The 14843-nt window shown below is 37.8% G+C and overlaps 1 protein-coding gene across 7 annotated transcripts in view; it reads left to right on the top strand.

Annotated features, from left to right (window-relative positions):
* The window catches only part of sdk1 (sidekick cell adhesion molecule 1), a 615491-nt gene that overhangs the window by 65918 nt on the left and 534730 nt on the right, over window positions 1-14843 (top strand). For all 7 annotated transcript variants that reach the window (XM_062964472.1, XM_062964469.1, XM_062964468.1 and 4 more), the window contains exons 2-4: window positions 2210-2369; window positions 5542-5648; window positions 12513-12660. In XM_062964472.1, the coding sequence (XP_062820542.1) occupies window positions 2210-2369; window positions 5542-5648; window positions 12513-12660 (415 nt within the window). The remainder of the gene's footprint in view (window positions 1-2209; window positions 2370-5541; window positions 5649-12512; window positions 12661-14843) is intronic.

Genomic DNA, 14843 nt, shown 5'->3' with positions numbered 1-14843 from the left:
CTGGATTTAATTCCTATGAATGCAAGAAAAAGAGCCCAGCACCAAATATTACACTGGAGGGTACAAGACACAACGGTGTTTGAGGTTAGAATTTCAAATACATTAAAGTGTAAAAAAACATATTGAGGAAACTGCTGGATACCATAAATAACATTCTGATCATCGGCAGTCTTCTCTTACAAGATGGGTAGCACGGAAAGCGGCATCACAGAACCGTGGCATTAATATTTATTTCATTTGCCCAGTCTTTTCTCTCCACATCTCAACATATTCCCTCCAACTCAACATAACTCTGTCCTCATACAACCAACTAGCCAGCATCAGTAAGTAACTTCCTTAAAGTACTTATCAACCTTCATAGTGGTGTGCATTTGTATGGAATTGCTGTTCATTTTGTTTAGTTTCATTGTTTTGTATCAGTTTTGTATTTGTTCCAGTTTCTGAAAACGGGGCGGCTATACAGACTCAGCTTAGGGTCCCAGAATAACTATTGTTCTTAATATTAATATTATTATTAATACTCATTGGTACACATCAGCTGTCATGGAGAAGCAGACCTCTCTCAGACACAGCTTAGGATCCCAGAATAACTATTGTTATTGTTATCAACTGTCATGGGGAAGCAGACCTCTCTCGGACTCAGTTTAGGGTCCCAGAATAACTATTGTTCTTAATATTAATATTATTATTAATACTCATTGGTACACATCAGCTGTCATAGGGAAGCAGATCTCTCTCAGACTCAGTTTAGGGTCCCAGAATAACTATTGTTATTAATATTAATATTATTATTAATACTCATTGGTATGCATCAGATGTCACGGGGAAGCAGACCTCTCTCAGACTCAGCTTAGGGTCCGAGAATAACTATTGTTCTTAATATTAATATTATTATTAATACTCATTGGTATGCATCAGATGTCACGGGGAAGCAGATCTCTCTCAGACTCAGCTTAGGGTCCCAGAATAACTATTCTTATTAATATTAATATTATTATTAACAGCCATTGGTACACATCAGCTGTCATGGGGAAGCAGACCTCTCTCAGACTCAGCTTAGGATCCCAGAATAACTATTGGTATTAATATTAATATTATTATTAACAGCCATTGGTACACATCAGCCGTCATGGGGAAGCAGACCTCTCTCAGACTCAGCTTAGGGTCCCAGAATAACTATTCTTATTAATATTAATATTATTATTAACAGCCATTGGTACACATCAGCCGTCATGGGGAAGCAGACCTCTCTCAGACTCAGCTTAGGGTCCCAGAATAACTATTCTTATTAATATTAATATTATTATTAACAGCCATTGGTACACATCAGCCGTCATGGGGAAGCAGACCTCTCTCAGACTCAGCTTAGGGCCCCAGAATAACTATTGTTCTTAATATTAATATTATTAACACCCATTGGTACGCATCAGCTGTCACAGGAAAACAGATCTCTCTCAGACTCAGCTTCAGATCCCAGAGTAACTATTGTTCTTAATATTAATATTAACATCCATTGGCACACATCAGATGTCATTGGGAAGCAAGCCTCTCTCAGACTCAGCTTAGGGTCCCAGAATAACTATTGTTATTAATATTAATATTATTATTAGCAGCCATTGGTACACTTCAGCTGTCATTGGGAAGCAAGCCTCTCTCAGACTCATCTTAGGGTCTCAGAATAACTATTGTTCTTAATATTAATATTATTATTAGCAGCCATTGGTACACATCAACTATAATGGGAAAGCAGACCTCTTTCAGTCTCTTCTTATTGTTACGTAGCCTGAAACTAAAGGAAAACAAAAGCAAGCATGGTGACCATGCAACTTTCTCTTTCGTGTCGCCTTTGGTATTGTCTAAAAATTGCATATTTTGTTTTGTGCATCCGAATGGACGATAATAAACAAATAAATGAATGAAGCAGATGAAACAAATACTGCGCATATCACTACTAAGCACTGTGAATATTGGCCTTCACAGTCTTTCTCAACGGATTGATTTGGTTAAATGATACCTGCTTGTTTATAATATTTGCTGTAGACTTTATATATACTTCTGGAAAGGATTTCAATATGGAATTCACTATGAGTTCTATTTTTATATTGCACTGCCTCTAATGAGTTCAAGCAATAAGTACTGGTGAAAATTGGCACGGGGACTCAAGGCATTTTGTAACCTCATGTCCAAAAATGTTCTTCTTCTCTTTCAGACGATGTCGCGCCCTATTTCAAGACAGAACCAGGCTTGCCACAGATCCATCTAGAAGGGAACCGGCTTGTGCTCACGTGTTTGGCAGAAGGAAGCTGGCCGTTGGAATTCAAGTGGCTGCATAATGGCTCTGAAACGACTGCCTTCTCCAGTGAATACAAGTAAATGGAATGAGCTTTCAATTACATTATTTACAGTTGCACTGAAGCGACATCCTCATTTTTGTCCTCGAGATTGGCAAAAGAACACAGAAGCACTATAGAATTAAAATTTAGGGAATGAAAGTACCTTAATCTAATGTAGAACATTATTTTTATTAGTTGATGTTTTATTATAGTTACTTTCTTCTGTATTAAGGTATAAATACACACTTACACAATTATAAAGATACTAGCTGTGCCCGGCAACGTGTTGCTGTGGCTAGGACTTAATTTTTCTTTTCTTTTTGTTGTATGAACGTAGAGGCATGGATGAAAGGTTGTGCTGTCAATTTTCGAGGTTGTGGGGCATTTAGTTTAGTTGTTTTGTCCGGTGCCGTGATTCCATTACCCTTTTATATATATATAGACTAGCTGTGCCCGGCCACGTGTTGCTGTGGCGAAGTCTGGTGGTATGGGAAATAAAATATTGAGGAATTGGTGGTAGTTAAGGTAAAGGGTAAAAGTTTTCCCCTGACATTAAGTCCATTATAAATTGGTTATATAGCTGTGTGGAAGGGCCTTGAGTCTACACTGCCATATAATCCAGTTAAAATCAGATAATCTGTATTTTATAGGCAGTGTGGAAGAGGCCTAAGTGAGGCCTAACTCTGCCTGTCCCCTGGGCTGAGTGGGTTGCTAGGAGACCAAGTGGACGGAGCTTAGCCTTCTAACTGGCAGCAATGGGATAAAAACAATTATTCCTCTCCCTCTAATTAGGACTTTATTTTTCTTTTCTTTTTGTTGTATAAACGTAGAGGCATGGATGAGGGGTTGTGCTGCCAAGTTTAGTGTCTCTGGGATGTGTAGTTTTGTTGTTTTGTCCTAGGCAGAAATTTCATTACCCTTCTATATATATAGATTGATAGAAGGAAGGATGGGGATTTGAATGTCTGAATCAGCATTTGGAAACCACTGACATGTACAGAACAGATTCAAAATATTCCCTAACATCAGATATTGTGTTGTAACAATGCAAAGCAAACACAGTGTATTGGTGCGTATTACTACTATAGAGAAATGGTGAAGAGCCATACTTAAATACTGTTTGATCACTTAATGTTTTGACAAAATATAATACATGGGTTCCTTGGGTCATGATGAAAGGCGGATTTGTTTTGCTTTCGATTTGATTAACTTGCTTCGAATCCTTGAAGCATTTGTCTTTTCATAGAGGATGTGCATGGAAAGATAATCCAAATTTATAATAAAGCCTAAATAAATATGTTACTATGAATATTTCAGGCCTATTATTTATTTTTAATTGCTTGCCACGAACCAAGATGCACTTGGCATGTTTTTGTATTTATATGCAGGGAACTGCATTTAATCACTGGGATGAAATCATTCCAGACCCAAATGTATTTGTTTTTAGTTGATTTAAGCTGGGGTAAATTCTGCTTTCACCTCAGAGGCAAGCAGCTTAATAAAATCTTGGAGATTTTGCTACATAAATATAGGCTGGTGCAAATTATTGAACCATCCAGTTCAATTTAAATCAACATCAGTGCTGTCATTGGCTTGCATAAGTGATGATTTCCACCTCAAATCATTACCTAATTAACGTAATGTTATAGGCTATACTTAGTATATTGTTAGCTCAGTGTTAGGAGAGACGAAATACTGTATACACTTGAGTATAAGCCTAGTTTTCCAGCCCTTTTTTTAACGGCTTATACTCAGGTGAGGGTCCTGGTTGGCTTATATTTGGGTCAGCTTATACTCGAGAATATATGGTACATTTATTATTTTTCTCTATTATTATTGGTATTATTAAATTTATTACTTTTCTCTATTATTGTTGCTACTATTACATTTATTTTACTCTATTTTTATTATTATTAATAATACATTTATTATTTTTCTCTATTATTGTTGCTACTATTACATTTATTTTACTCAATTTTTATTATTATTATTAATACATTTATTATTTCACTCTGATCTTATTATTATTATTGCATTTATTATTTTACTCTATTTATTAGTACATGTAATATTTTCGTGCATTTATTATTATTATTATTACATGTATCATTTTACTCTATGATTATTAAAAGGATACATACGCACCTTTACATTGAAGAAGATGAGAATAATGATTTGATCAGAGTTGGACAGTCTTTCTCTATTATTGTTGCTACTATTACATTTATTAATACATTTATTATTTCACTCTGATCTTATTATTATTATTATTATTACATTTATTATTTTACTTTATTTATTAGTATATGTATTATTTTCCTGTATTTATTATTATTATTATTACATGTATTATTTTACTGTATTATTATTAAAAGGATTCATAAGCACATTTACATTGAAGAAGATGAGAATCATGATTTGATCAGAGTTGGACAGTCTTATCTTAAATTTGAGCTTTATGTAAATATTCAAAAACATTTAACCTACTGATGCCTCGATTAATGTCATTTTATTGGTATCTATTTTTATTTCTGAAATTTACCACCCTCGGCTTATACTGGAGTCAATGTTTTCCCTGTTTTTTTGTGGTAAAATTCGATGGCTCATCTTATATTCGGGTCAGCTTATACTCGAGTATATACGGTACATTTCATGCTTAAATGGCTTTTAGTGAACACTGCTGTATTTCTAGATCGAGTATGAGATGTTTCCTTTGCATGAACATGTTGCGATATTGCAGTTATTGTAGGTTTGTTTATTTATTTATTGTGTCAGTAGCAAATTGAGAATACAGTTATAATGCATAGTAAAATTAGGTGCCTCGGCTTATATTCGGGTCGGCTTATACTCGAGTATATACAGTAATTCATATGGCATTTTGGGGTTGAGAAAATAAGTGCAATCTTTGCTTCTGAATTTTTGGCATCATAAATCCGGCACTACCAGTACTTGTGGGCTACCAAATATTTGTCTTGTTTTCTTTGGAATATAATATGTTGGACCAAGATCTGCAAGCATTGCCATTCATTAATATTATGTATTACTCAGTACAGAACATAGGTTCTCTCATATATATATATGTGTGTGTGTGTGTGTAGCCCTTCACATGGCTATTCAAAGATAGATAGATAGATAGATATAAAATAACATTAGAATACCTACTGAAATTAAATGTATGTTATAATTGCTCTGCCTCGATGTCTTACAGGTATCTCATTCCATCCTTGCAAAGATCAGATGCTGGTTTTTATCAATGTGTCGTGAGGAACAGGATGGGAGCGCTCTTGCAAAGGAAGTCAGAAGTTCAAGTGGCATGTATGTATGGAAATATTAATTCCAAAATTTCTTAAGTCATGGAAATTATACTATATACTAGCTGTGCCCGGCCACGCGTTGCTGTGGCGAAGTATGGTGGTATGGGAAATAAAGTATCTTATATTATCTGCTTAGAACTGGATTATATGAGGCCCCTTCTACACAGCTGTATAAAATGCACACTGAAGTGGATTATATGGCAGTGTGGAGTCCAGATAATCCAGTGCAAAGCAGATAATAAAAGATTATAAATGGGTTATATAGCTGTGTGGAAGGGCCTTGAGTCTGCACTGCCATATAATCCAGTTAAAATCAGATCATCTGTATTTTATAGGCAGTGGGGAAGAGGCCTAAGTGAGGCCTAACTCTGCCTGTCCCCTGGGCTGAGTGGGTTGCTAGGAGACCAAGTGGGCGGAGCTTGGCAGCAACTGGATAAAAACAATTATTCCTCTGATTAGGACTTTATTTTAATTTTCTTTTTGTTGTATGAACGTAGAGGCATGGATGAGGGGTTGTGCTGCCAAGTTTAGTGTTTCTGGGATGTGTAGTTTTGTTGTTTTGTCCTAGGCCGAAATTTCATTACTCTTTTATATATATATACTTACAGTATTTACTTACAGTATTTATATTCCGCTCTTCTCACCCCGAAGGAGACTCAGGGCAGATCACATTATATACATATAGGGCAAACATTCAATGCCCATATACACATAGAACCGTTTTGTCCGGTGCCGTGATTCCATTACCCTTATATATATATATATATATATATATATATATATATACACACACACACACACACACACACACACACACACACACACACACACACTAGCTGTGCCCGGCCACGCGTTACTGTGGCGAAGTATAGTGGTCTGGGAAATAAAATATTGAGGAATTGGTGGTAGTTAAGGTAAAGGGTCAAGGTTTTCCCCTGACATTAAGTCCATTATAAATGGGTTATATAGCTGTGTGGAAGGGCCTTGAGTCTACACTGCCATATAATCCAGTTACAATCAGATAATCTGTATTTTATAGGCAGTGTGGAAGAGGCCTAAGTGAGGCCTAACTCTGCCTGTCCCCTGGGCTGAGCGGGTTGCTAGGAGACCAAGTGATCGGAGCTTAGCCTTCTAACTGGCAGCAATTGGATGAAAGCAATTCTTCCTCTCCCTCTAATTAGGACTTTATTTTTCTTTTTTTGTTGTTGTAGGAACGTAGAGGCATGGATGAGGGGTTGTGCTGCCAAGTTTAGTGTTTCTGGGATGTGTAGTTTTGTTGTTTTGTCCTAGGCCGAAATTTCATTACCCTTTTATATATATAGATTACAGCCATCGTTCCATCAATTAACAAAGCAAGAAAGAGGTGCCAGTGACATTCCTATACTACAGTTTGATTCGTCCTCGGGTAGCTAAAGGTTGGACCACTGCAGTATACGGATTAATATAGATATTTTCAAAGTTTTGTAAGTTAAAGACCACCAGAGAAGAATAGGCATTCTGTGGCATAAAGAAGCTGTGAAATTGCTAAGCATGTACATATAAACACCTAAAATGGGAGACCAGGCTTCATTTCAGCATTTGCACTCCTGAAAATGAATGGACTAGTTGACAACCAAATGCAATGCAAGCCAATCTCTAAAACCAAATGAGCCAAACCCAACAGGGCTGGCACGTCCAAACCTCTGATTGCAGAAACTGTCAAGTCTGACCTCTGATTAAATACTTGACTTTCGCTTGGATAAATGTGTTGATTTTCTCAATTACAGATGCCAAGATATGTGACTCGAATTGTAAAATACATCTGTTCTTACAGTCACTTTGGTTTTTTTTTTTAAAATAACAGACTTTTCTTCGCACACTTTGAAAATAGGTTCCATCTGGTCCTTGAAAGATAAATACTCACTCACACACAAATGTTAGCGTGTGTACTTAAGTTGTTAATTTGGTTGTCAAATTTCCTTTAAGATTCCCCACAAACGATGTCACTGTTAAAGTGGTAATGTTTGGAATAAAATAAATATGTATGTATTTATTCATTATCCTAATTTCAGCTAGCAGACACTGATCCAGTGCAAGTGATACACTAAATATTCGATTACTACTGCATGTCAATTTTGTATCTGTATCTATATTTTTGTGTTTTTATCTATGTAATTTGTTGTATATGTTTTATGTTCATTTTTTGACTTTGTTGTACCCCACCTCGAGCCTTCAGGAGAATTGGGTAATAAATAACATTTATAATAATAATAAGAAGAATAAGAATAAGATGGACTTATAATAATAACATGCCTGGCTGTGGCGCAGGCTGGTTAGCAGCCAGCTGCAATAAATCACTCTGAGTTCAAGGCCAGCCCTTGTCGGGGTGAGCACCCGACAATTAAAAATAAAATATGGCCCCTGCTCGTTGCTGACCTAAGCAACCCGAAAGATAGTTGCATCTATCAAGTAGGAAATTTAGGTACCACTTATATGTGGGGAGGCTAATTTACGACACCATAAAAATCCTCCAGCCACCGTTGGAATGAGGAAGTTGCTGCCGCAGTGGATGATGAAGCAGCTGCTCCCCCTGTGGCTGGAATCAAGCATACCCTCAGGAAGCTGGAGCTGGAGAAGGTTTAAATTGCCTCTGCGTCTGTCTCTGTCTCTGTTCTATGTTTATATGGCATTGAATGTTTGCCTTATATGTGTACAATGTGATCCGCCTGGAGTCCCCTACGGGGTGAGAAGGGCAGAATAGAAATATTGTAAATAAATAAATAAATAGATAGATAAATAAATAAATAATATGCTATATTTATATTCCGCTGTATCTCTCTGAGTGGATTCAAGGCGGATTACAGAACACATATATGGCAAACTTTCAATGCCTTTGTACAATTAACAAGGACAGGCAAACATAAACAGAGGTAAAGTAAAGGCTCTCCCCATCTTTTCCATTTCTGTGTCGAGGAGCTTTGTTGTCTCCTCCTCCTGATTGAATCCAGCATGTCCTTATGAGCACCTTTTATTGCCTCCTTCCTTTCAAGTGGCACCTATTTATCTACTTACACTTCTGTTTTCGATCTGCTAGGTGGGCAGGGATTTGAGGCTGATGGCGGGTGCTCACCCCAACCCTGGCTTGAACTGCCAACCTTTCGATCAGCAGGATTTTCCGCAGCTTTATTTTCCGCAGGATTTTCCACAGCTTTATTTATTGTTGTTGTTGTTGTTACAAATACTGTCTGCACAGATCTGCCCATCAATCAAGGGTGAAACAAACCCTGGGGACTTATATTGGAAGAAAGGCAGAATATAAATGGAATTAATAATAATAATAATAATAACAACAACCACAACAACAACTTTATTTTGGTATGCTGCTCCCTCTTTCACAGCGGAGACTCAGAGCGGCGTACATGGGTAGCAAGCCCAATCAATCACATTTAACAACAAAAGGTCATCAGTTATACAAGAAGCATCCTAAAGTAAAGGTAAAGGTTTCCCCTGACGTTTAGTCCAGTTATGTCTGACTCTGGGGGTTGGTGCTCATCTCCATTTCTAAGCCGAAGAGCCGGCGTTGTCCGTAGACACCTCCAAGGTCATGTGGCACTGGCATGACTGCATGGAGTGCTGTTACCTTCCCGCGGGAGCAGTACCTATTGATCTACTCACATTGGCATGTTTTCGAACCGCTAGGTTGGCAGAAGCTGGAGCTAACAGCGGGCGCTCATTATGTTCCCTGGATTTGAACCTGGGACCTTTCGGTCTGCAAGTTCAGCAGCTCAGCGCTTTAACACACTGTGCCACCACCAGGGGCACAAAAACAATTTAAACAGATCATAATTTAAAAACATCATTAAGACACAATAATAAAATAATTAACAATCATCACATACCAGTAAACACTAGTCCAATATAGGACATAAATGGACAACCATCAAAACTGATAAAAGTGTCTATATCAAAATAGACATAAGAAAGGAATATAAAAGGGAAGATGAATCTAGGTGGAAATCAGCTATAAAGTGACCAGGGAGTTTCAATATAGATAAGGGCCAGGTATAACAGACTAGTTTAGTCAAAAGCATGACCAAACATCCATGTTTTTAACTGTTTCCGAAAGACGGCGATAAATACATGTACCAAATAATTTTTAGATATTCAATAAGCATATCACTCCTGCTTATTATGTATTTCTGTTTCACCTTTCCTGTTCTGGTGCTATTAGTGTGCAGAAATGTGTAGTTTACATGTTTTATACTTGGGTATATTAAAGCTGAAGGAGCTAACTTGTGTCACTAAGGAAATAACACAAATTTTGGACTGCTAAGCCCAGGAAAGGAGCTCTTTCTAAACACTTGGCTTTACTAAAGTGTATTGCCATGTGTTTGGCGGGATGCTCTGCTATCCCCAAATTTCCATATGATCATTTCATTGTGGGAAAGACAAGTAGAAATCTTTCAGGTGAGAGGAAGTTTCACTCTTTGTTTACCCACCACACGTCTCCGTCTGAGGCTTTGATTATCGTTCCTCGGGGCACTTAGCTGGAAGGTCAGCCACAGTGGCTGTCATTTGATAAATGGCAGGAAGATAAAGTGGGTGAATGGAATTCTTTATTAGACATGACCATTTAGTGGGAAGTGATTAAAGGGAGAAGAGAGGTATCATGAGAGAAAATGTGCCGGATTTATTTTTTCTTCAGTTTAATATTAGCATCCGAGAACAATAGCGTGTAATGCAGTACAAATTGGCCAAGCCGCCATTCACTCTTCCAGCTAGCCATTATTATCATTATTATTCTATCCCCCAACAGATACTGATTTAAAAGTGTGATGGGATGATGAAATAGTTCAGTTTTTAAATTAGTTCATCAATATTGGACAAGGGGAGTGTAAACATAATGGCGGGGATCTCTTAACTGCTTTTAAGGCCTAAGATTGCCTGGCTCTTCACTTCCAACCTGACTGTCTTCTGAAGCATGGATTCCCTTTGCCCTTAATCATTGAATGGGTCCCAACATTAATTAAAGTTAATGGATTTCCTCTTAACCAGGATTTGAAAACAGCTTCAACGCCAGCTCCTCATTAATAGAGGAACAAATGGGAGTTCAGATGTCCCCTCTTTGGCCACCCTTTTATTGGTTTAGAATTAAAATATTGCACCTTTTTGTCCTGCAATTTATCGAGAAAAATGCCAAAAATGGGGCTTACAGAATCTGCATGTCAGAGACATGAACTATCCACTGTAGAAGATAATAATAATAATAATAATAATAATAATAATAATAATAATAATAATAATAATCAGAAATTCCTCAAAGCACAGCAGACAAAAAACCAGTACAAGAAAGCCACACTACAAACTAGAGCTGACAGCTGGCACAACAAAACATTGCATGGAAAGTTCCTTGACAAAATTGAAGGAAAAGCTGATAAGGAGAAGACCTGGCTCTGGCTCACGAATGGGACCCTGAAGAAGGAGACAGAAGGCCTGATCCATGCAGCCCAGGAGCAAGACATCAGGACAAAGGCCATTAATAATAATAATAATAATAATAATAATAATAATAATAATAATAGAAGACCTGGCTCTGGCTCACGAATGGGACCCTGAAGAAGGAGACAGAAGGCCTGATCCTTGCAGCCCAGGAGCAAGACATCAGGACAAAGGCCATTCGGGACAAGATCGAAAAATCAGCTGATGACCCAAAATGCAGACTGTGCAAGGAAACCGACGAAACCATTGATCATATCCTCAGCTGCTGCAAGAAAATCGCTCAGACAGACTACAAACAGAGGCACAACTATGTGGCCCAAATGATCCATTGGAACTTATGCCTCAAGTCCCACCTCCCAGCAGCAAAGAACTGGTGGGATCACAAACCAGCAAAGGTTGTGGAAAATGAGCACGCAAAGATACTGTGGGACTTCCGAATCCAGACTGACAACGTTCTGGAACACAACACACCAGACATCACAGTTGTGGAAAAGAAAAAGGTTTGGATCATTGATGTCGCCATCCCAGGTGACAGTCGCATTGAGGAAAAACAACAGGAAAAACTCAGCCGCTATCAGGACCTCAAGATCGAACTTCAAAGACTCTGGCAGAAACCAGTGCAGGTGGTCCCGGTGGTGATGGGCACACTGGGTGCCGTGCCAAGAGATCTCAGCCGGCATTTGGAAACAATAGACATTGACAAAATTACGATCTGCCAACTGCAAAAGGCCACCTGATTGGGATCTGCACGCATCATCCGAAAATACATCACACAGTCTTAGACGCTTGGGAAGTGTCCGCCTTGTGATGTTGTGATATGAAATCCAGCATATCTATCTTGTTTGCTGTGTCATAATAGAATAATAATAATAATAATAATAATAATAATAATAATAATAATAATAATAATAATAACAACTTTATTTTTATACCCCGCCTCTGTGACTATATCAAGTTGACAAAGGTAAAAAGATATTTCCTATCACCAAGAAAGACAGCAAGCCATGAATTGTTCTAGATCAGACGTGGCCAATTCCGGCTGTCCAAATGTTTTGGATTTCAACTCCCACAATTTCTAACAGACTCAGGCAGTGGATAGTGGTTCTCAACTTCTGGGTCCTCAGATGTTACTGTGTCAGTTTCAATTGGGAAAAAGTCAATTGTCTACCCAAGGAAATGCAAACATGCAGCCTCATGCCTCACTACACACTCAGAAACTTGCACTCATCAGCATTACTACAAGGTCTGTTCTGTCTCATAACTTAATTGCAGCTATGTCAATGATTTCTATAAAACAGAATTATTCTACTCACTGACCCCTAAAACAATAAAAATGTGGCATAGACAAAGAAACTTCTTAGAATCATGGTATAACTTTTCTTTGCAGACATGGGAAATTTCCAGGATGTGGAGAAGAGGAAGACAGTGTCTGAAGGACAAGCCACCGTTCTCAACTTCCCTCACATCGCCAGCTATCCAAGACCACAAGTGACTTGGTTTCGAGATGGGCACAAGATTATCCCAAGCAGCAGGATGTAAGTGGAAATTAATATTAGTGAATTATGACTAATTGCATTTTGTAACACAATTTACATTTTTAAGAACCTAATTATGGTTGAAAGATGATAAAGCAATCTTCCACGTTTCCTGTTTAAGTTGGTGACTGTTTTAAGGCTTCTTCTAAAAGCTTTATTGGAATAATTTGTGAAATGGTGATGGTCTGGTCTGCTCAGCCTAATTCCTGTATGCTTTTGGAGAAGCACTTGAATGTCCATGATTTAGTAATTCACTCAGTGTACTTACTTGTTGACTTCTGATATTAACTTATGAAATAAGAAGAGGTGAGAATGCATTCTTTGACAATGAGGTGGCACATAATGCTTTCTTTCTTTTGTATCCCTTTCCTCTGCAATGACAGTTTTGTTTCCTTTGTCTAATTAGGAGTTCACTCATTCATGAAGAAATGTATCACTTAATCAATGTCTTAAACTATCATTTTATTGATCATTTGACATGCCAACTTGATTTTATCTTCAGCTTCATGGGATTTTTTTGGAGCTTTGTTGTTTCTGTTAATTACGATCTTTTAAAAAGCATGGTTTTTCTCAATAATCCATTTGTGCATTTCAAGAAATTAGTAGGTAATTCGGGGAATGTGTGAGTATGTATCCGTGCGTGAAAGAACCATCGGCTGTCTATATGACCATATCACACATTCAAGGAAGGTTGCAGAGTATGAAAACCTGGCCAGAAATTATCTTATTATAAGGCAATACAGTCATTAGGGTTAGGGGCAGAGGATCTTTTGGTACTAATGTTGGAGAGTGGTCCCTGGTCAAAGTGGTCACTAGTGAAGTGGTCCCTAGTCAAAGTGGTCCCTGGTCAAAGTGGTCCCTAGTCAATAAAAGATTGCGAACCACTGATCTATAGCCATAGTGGAGAAAAAAATGGGAATTACCAGGTGTAACGAAGTGTGAATTTTTTAGTTTACAGATGTCATGTTTAATTGTGTTTTAAAAGGGTTAATATTTCAGTTACTCTGCACTCATGAGTTGGTTGCCATGGAGAAGTGGGCTAAGCCAACTGCCGTTTTGGTGGAGAAGTGCAGGTTTGAAAAAGAAGCAGTTAGTCTGTGCCCTGAGGAGATACAGTGAAGACTGATCCTCAGTTGAAGGGATCAGGGAGACTCAAATGTTTATTTTTGAGTCAATTTAAAATAAGTTTGGTGACTTATTTTAAGGTAGTCTGTGCCCTGATGAGGTACAGTGAAGACTGACCCTCAGTTGAAGGGATCAGGGAGACTCAAATGCTTATTTTTGAGTCAATTTAAAATAAGTTTGGTGACTTATTTTAAGGGAGTCTGTCTCCTGATGAGGAACAGATAATCTGTGATTATAATTCATAGGGTGACTGCAGTTCAGAGCAGTAAAGAAAGAAGTGACATTTTAAAAAGTTTGAAACACCTCATTCTAGCTTTGCAACTGTTAACCAAAGTGTCTCTAAAGAGAAAGTTACTGTAACCATTAAGCTCTGTGCCAGAATAAATGTGTTATTGTTTTTTTAAACATCGCAGCTTCTGTCATATATATATTACCATCAAAAACAAACAAGAAGAAAGAAGAAAAACAAAAATTAAAAGGTCTCCTCTCTAAGTAGCCAGTGGCTATATCTTCCCATAGTGGTGGCAAGCGTGGATAATCCCCTTTACATCTGGTGGCCGCATTATAAACATCTTTACAATTGGTGGCAGCAGTTATAATATAATAATACAAATTAAATAAACATTCCGACGTCTCTTCTCCGCACCAGGTTTCCAAAAAGGAGAGGTGGGATGGAGGGGCAGATATTGCTTTAGCCCTTCCCACTTTCACCTGAGGCATGTAGCTTATCTTTCTGCTTCATAGAACAGTTTCAAGAAGTAGTCTGATCCTACCAGTGAGTTACTCAAAATTAGCCATGGCTAAAATATAGGTATCCCATCTCTATCTATTTGTGAATGTCCCTTATTAATTCATGCTAACGGATAGGCGAATGGATATTTTGGAAGTCAACATCTGCCTGGCCAAAACCAATTTGTGAGTTCTCCTGTTGTGCTAATGTAAGTTTCTTCACAACATATTTGTATCTTGCTCCGTGGAATCAAAGGAAGGGATCATAGCAGGACTACAAACCAAGCTTGGTATTCATGTATTAGAATTTCGGAATACTCAGAATTAAT

This window comes from Anolis carolinensis, unplaced genomic scaffold (assembly GCF_035594765.1).
Source record: "Anolis carolinensis isolate JA03-04 unplaced genomic scaffold, rAnoCar3.1.pri scaffold_13, whole genome shotgun sequence".
Taxonomy (NCBI): domain Eukaryota; kingdom Metazoa; phylum Chordata; class Lepidosauria; order Squamata; family Dactyloidae; genus Anolis; species Anolis carolinensis.
The sequence above is the reverse complement of the archived record's forward strand: the minus strand, read 5'-3'. Positions and strand labels throughout refer to the sequence as shown.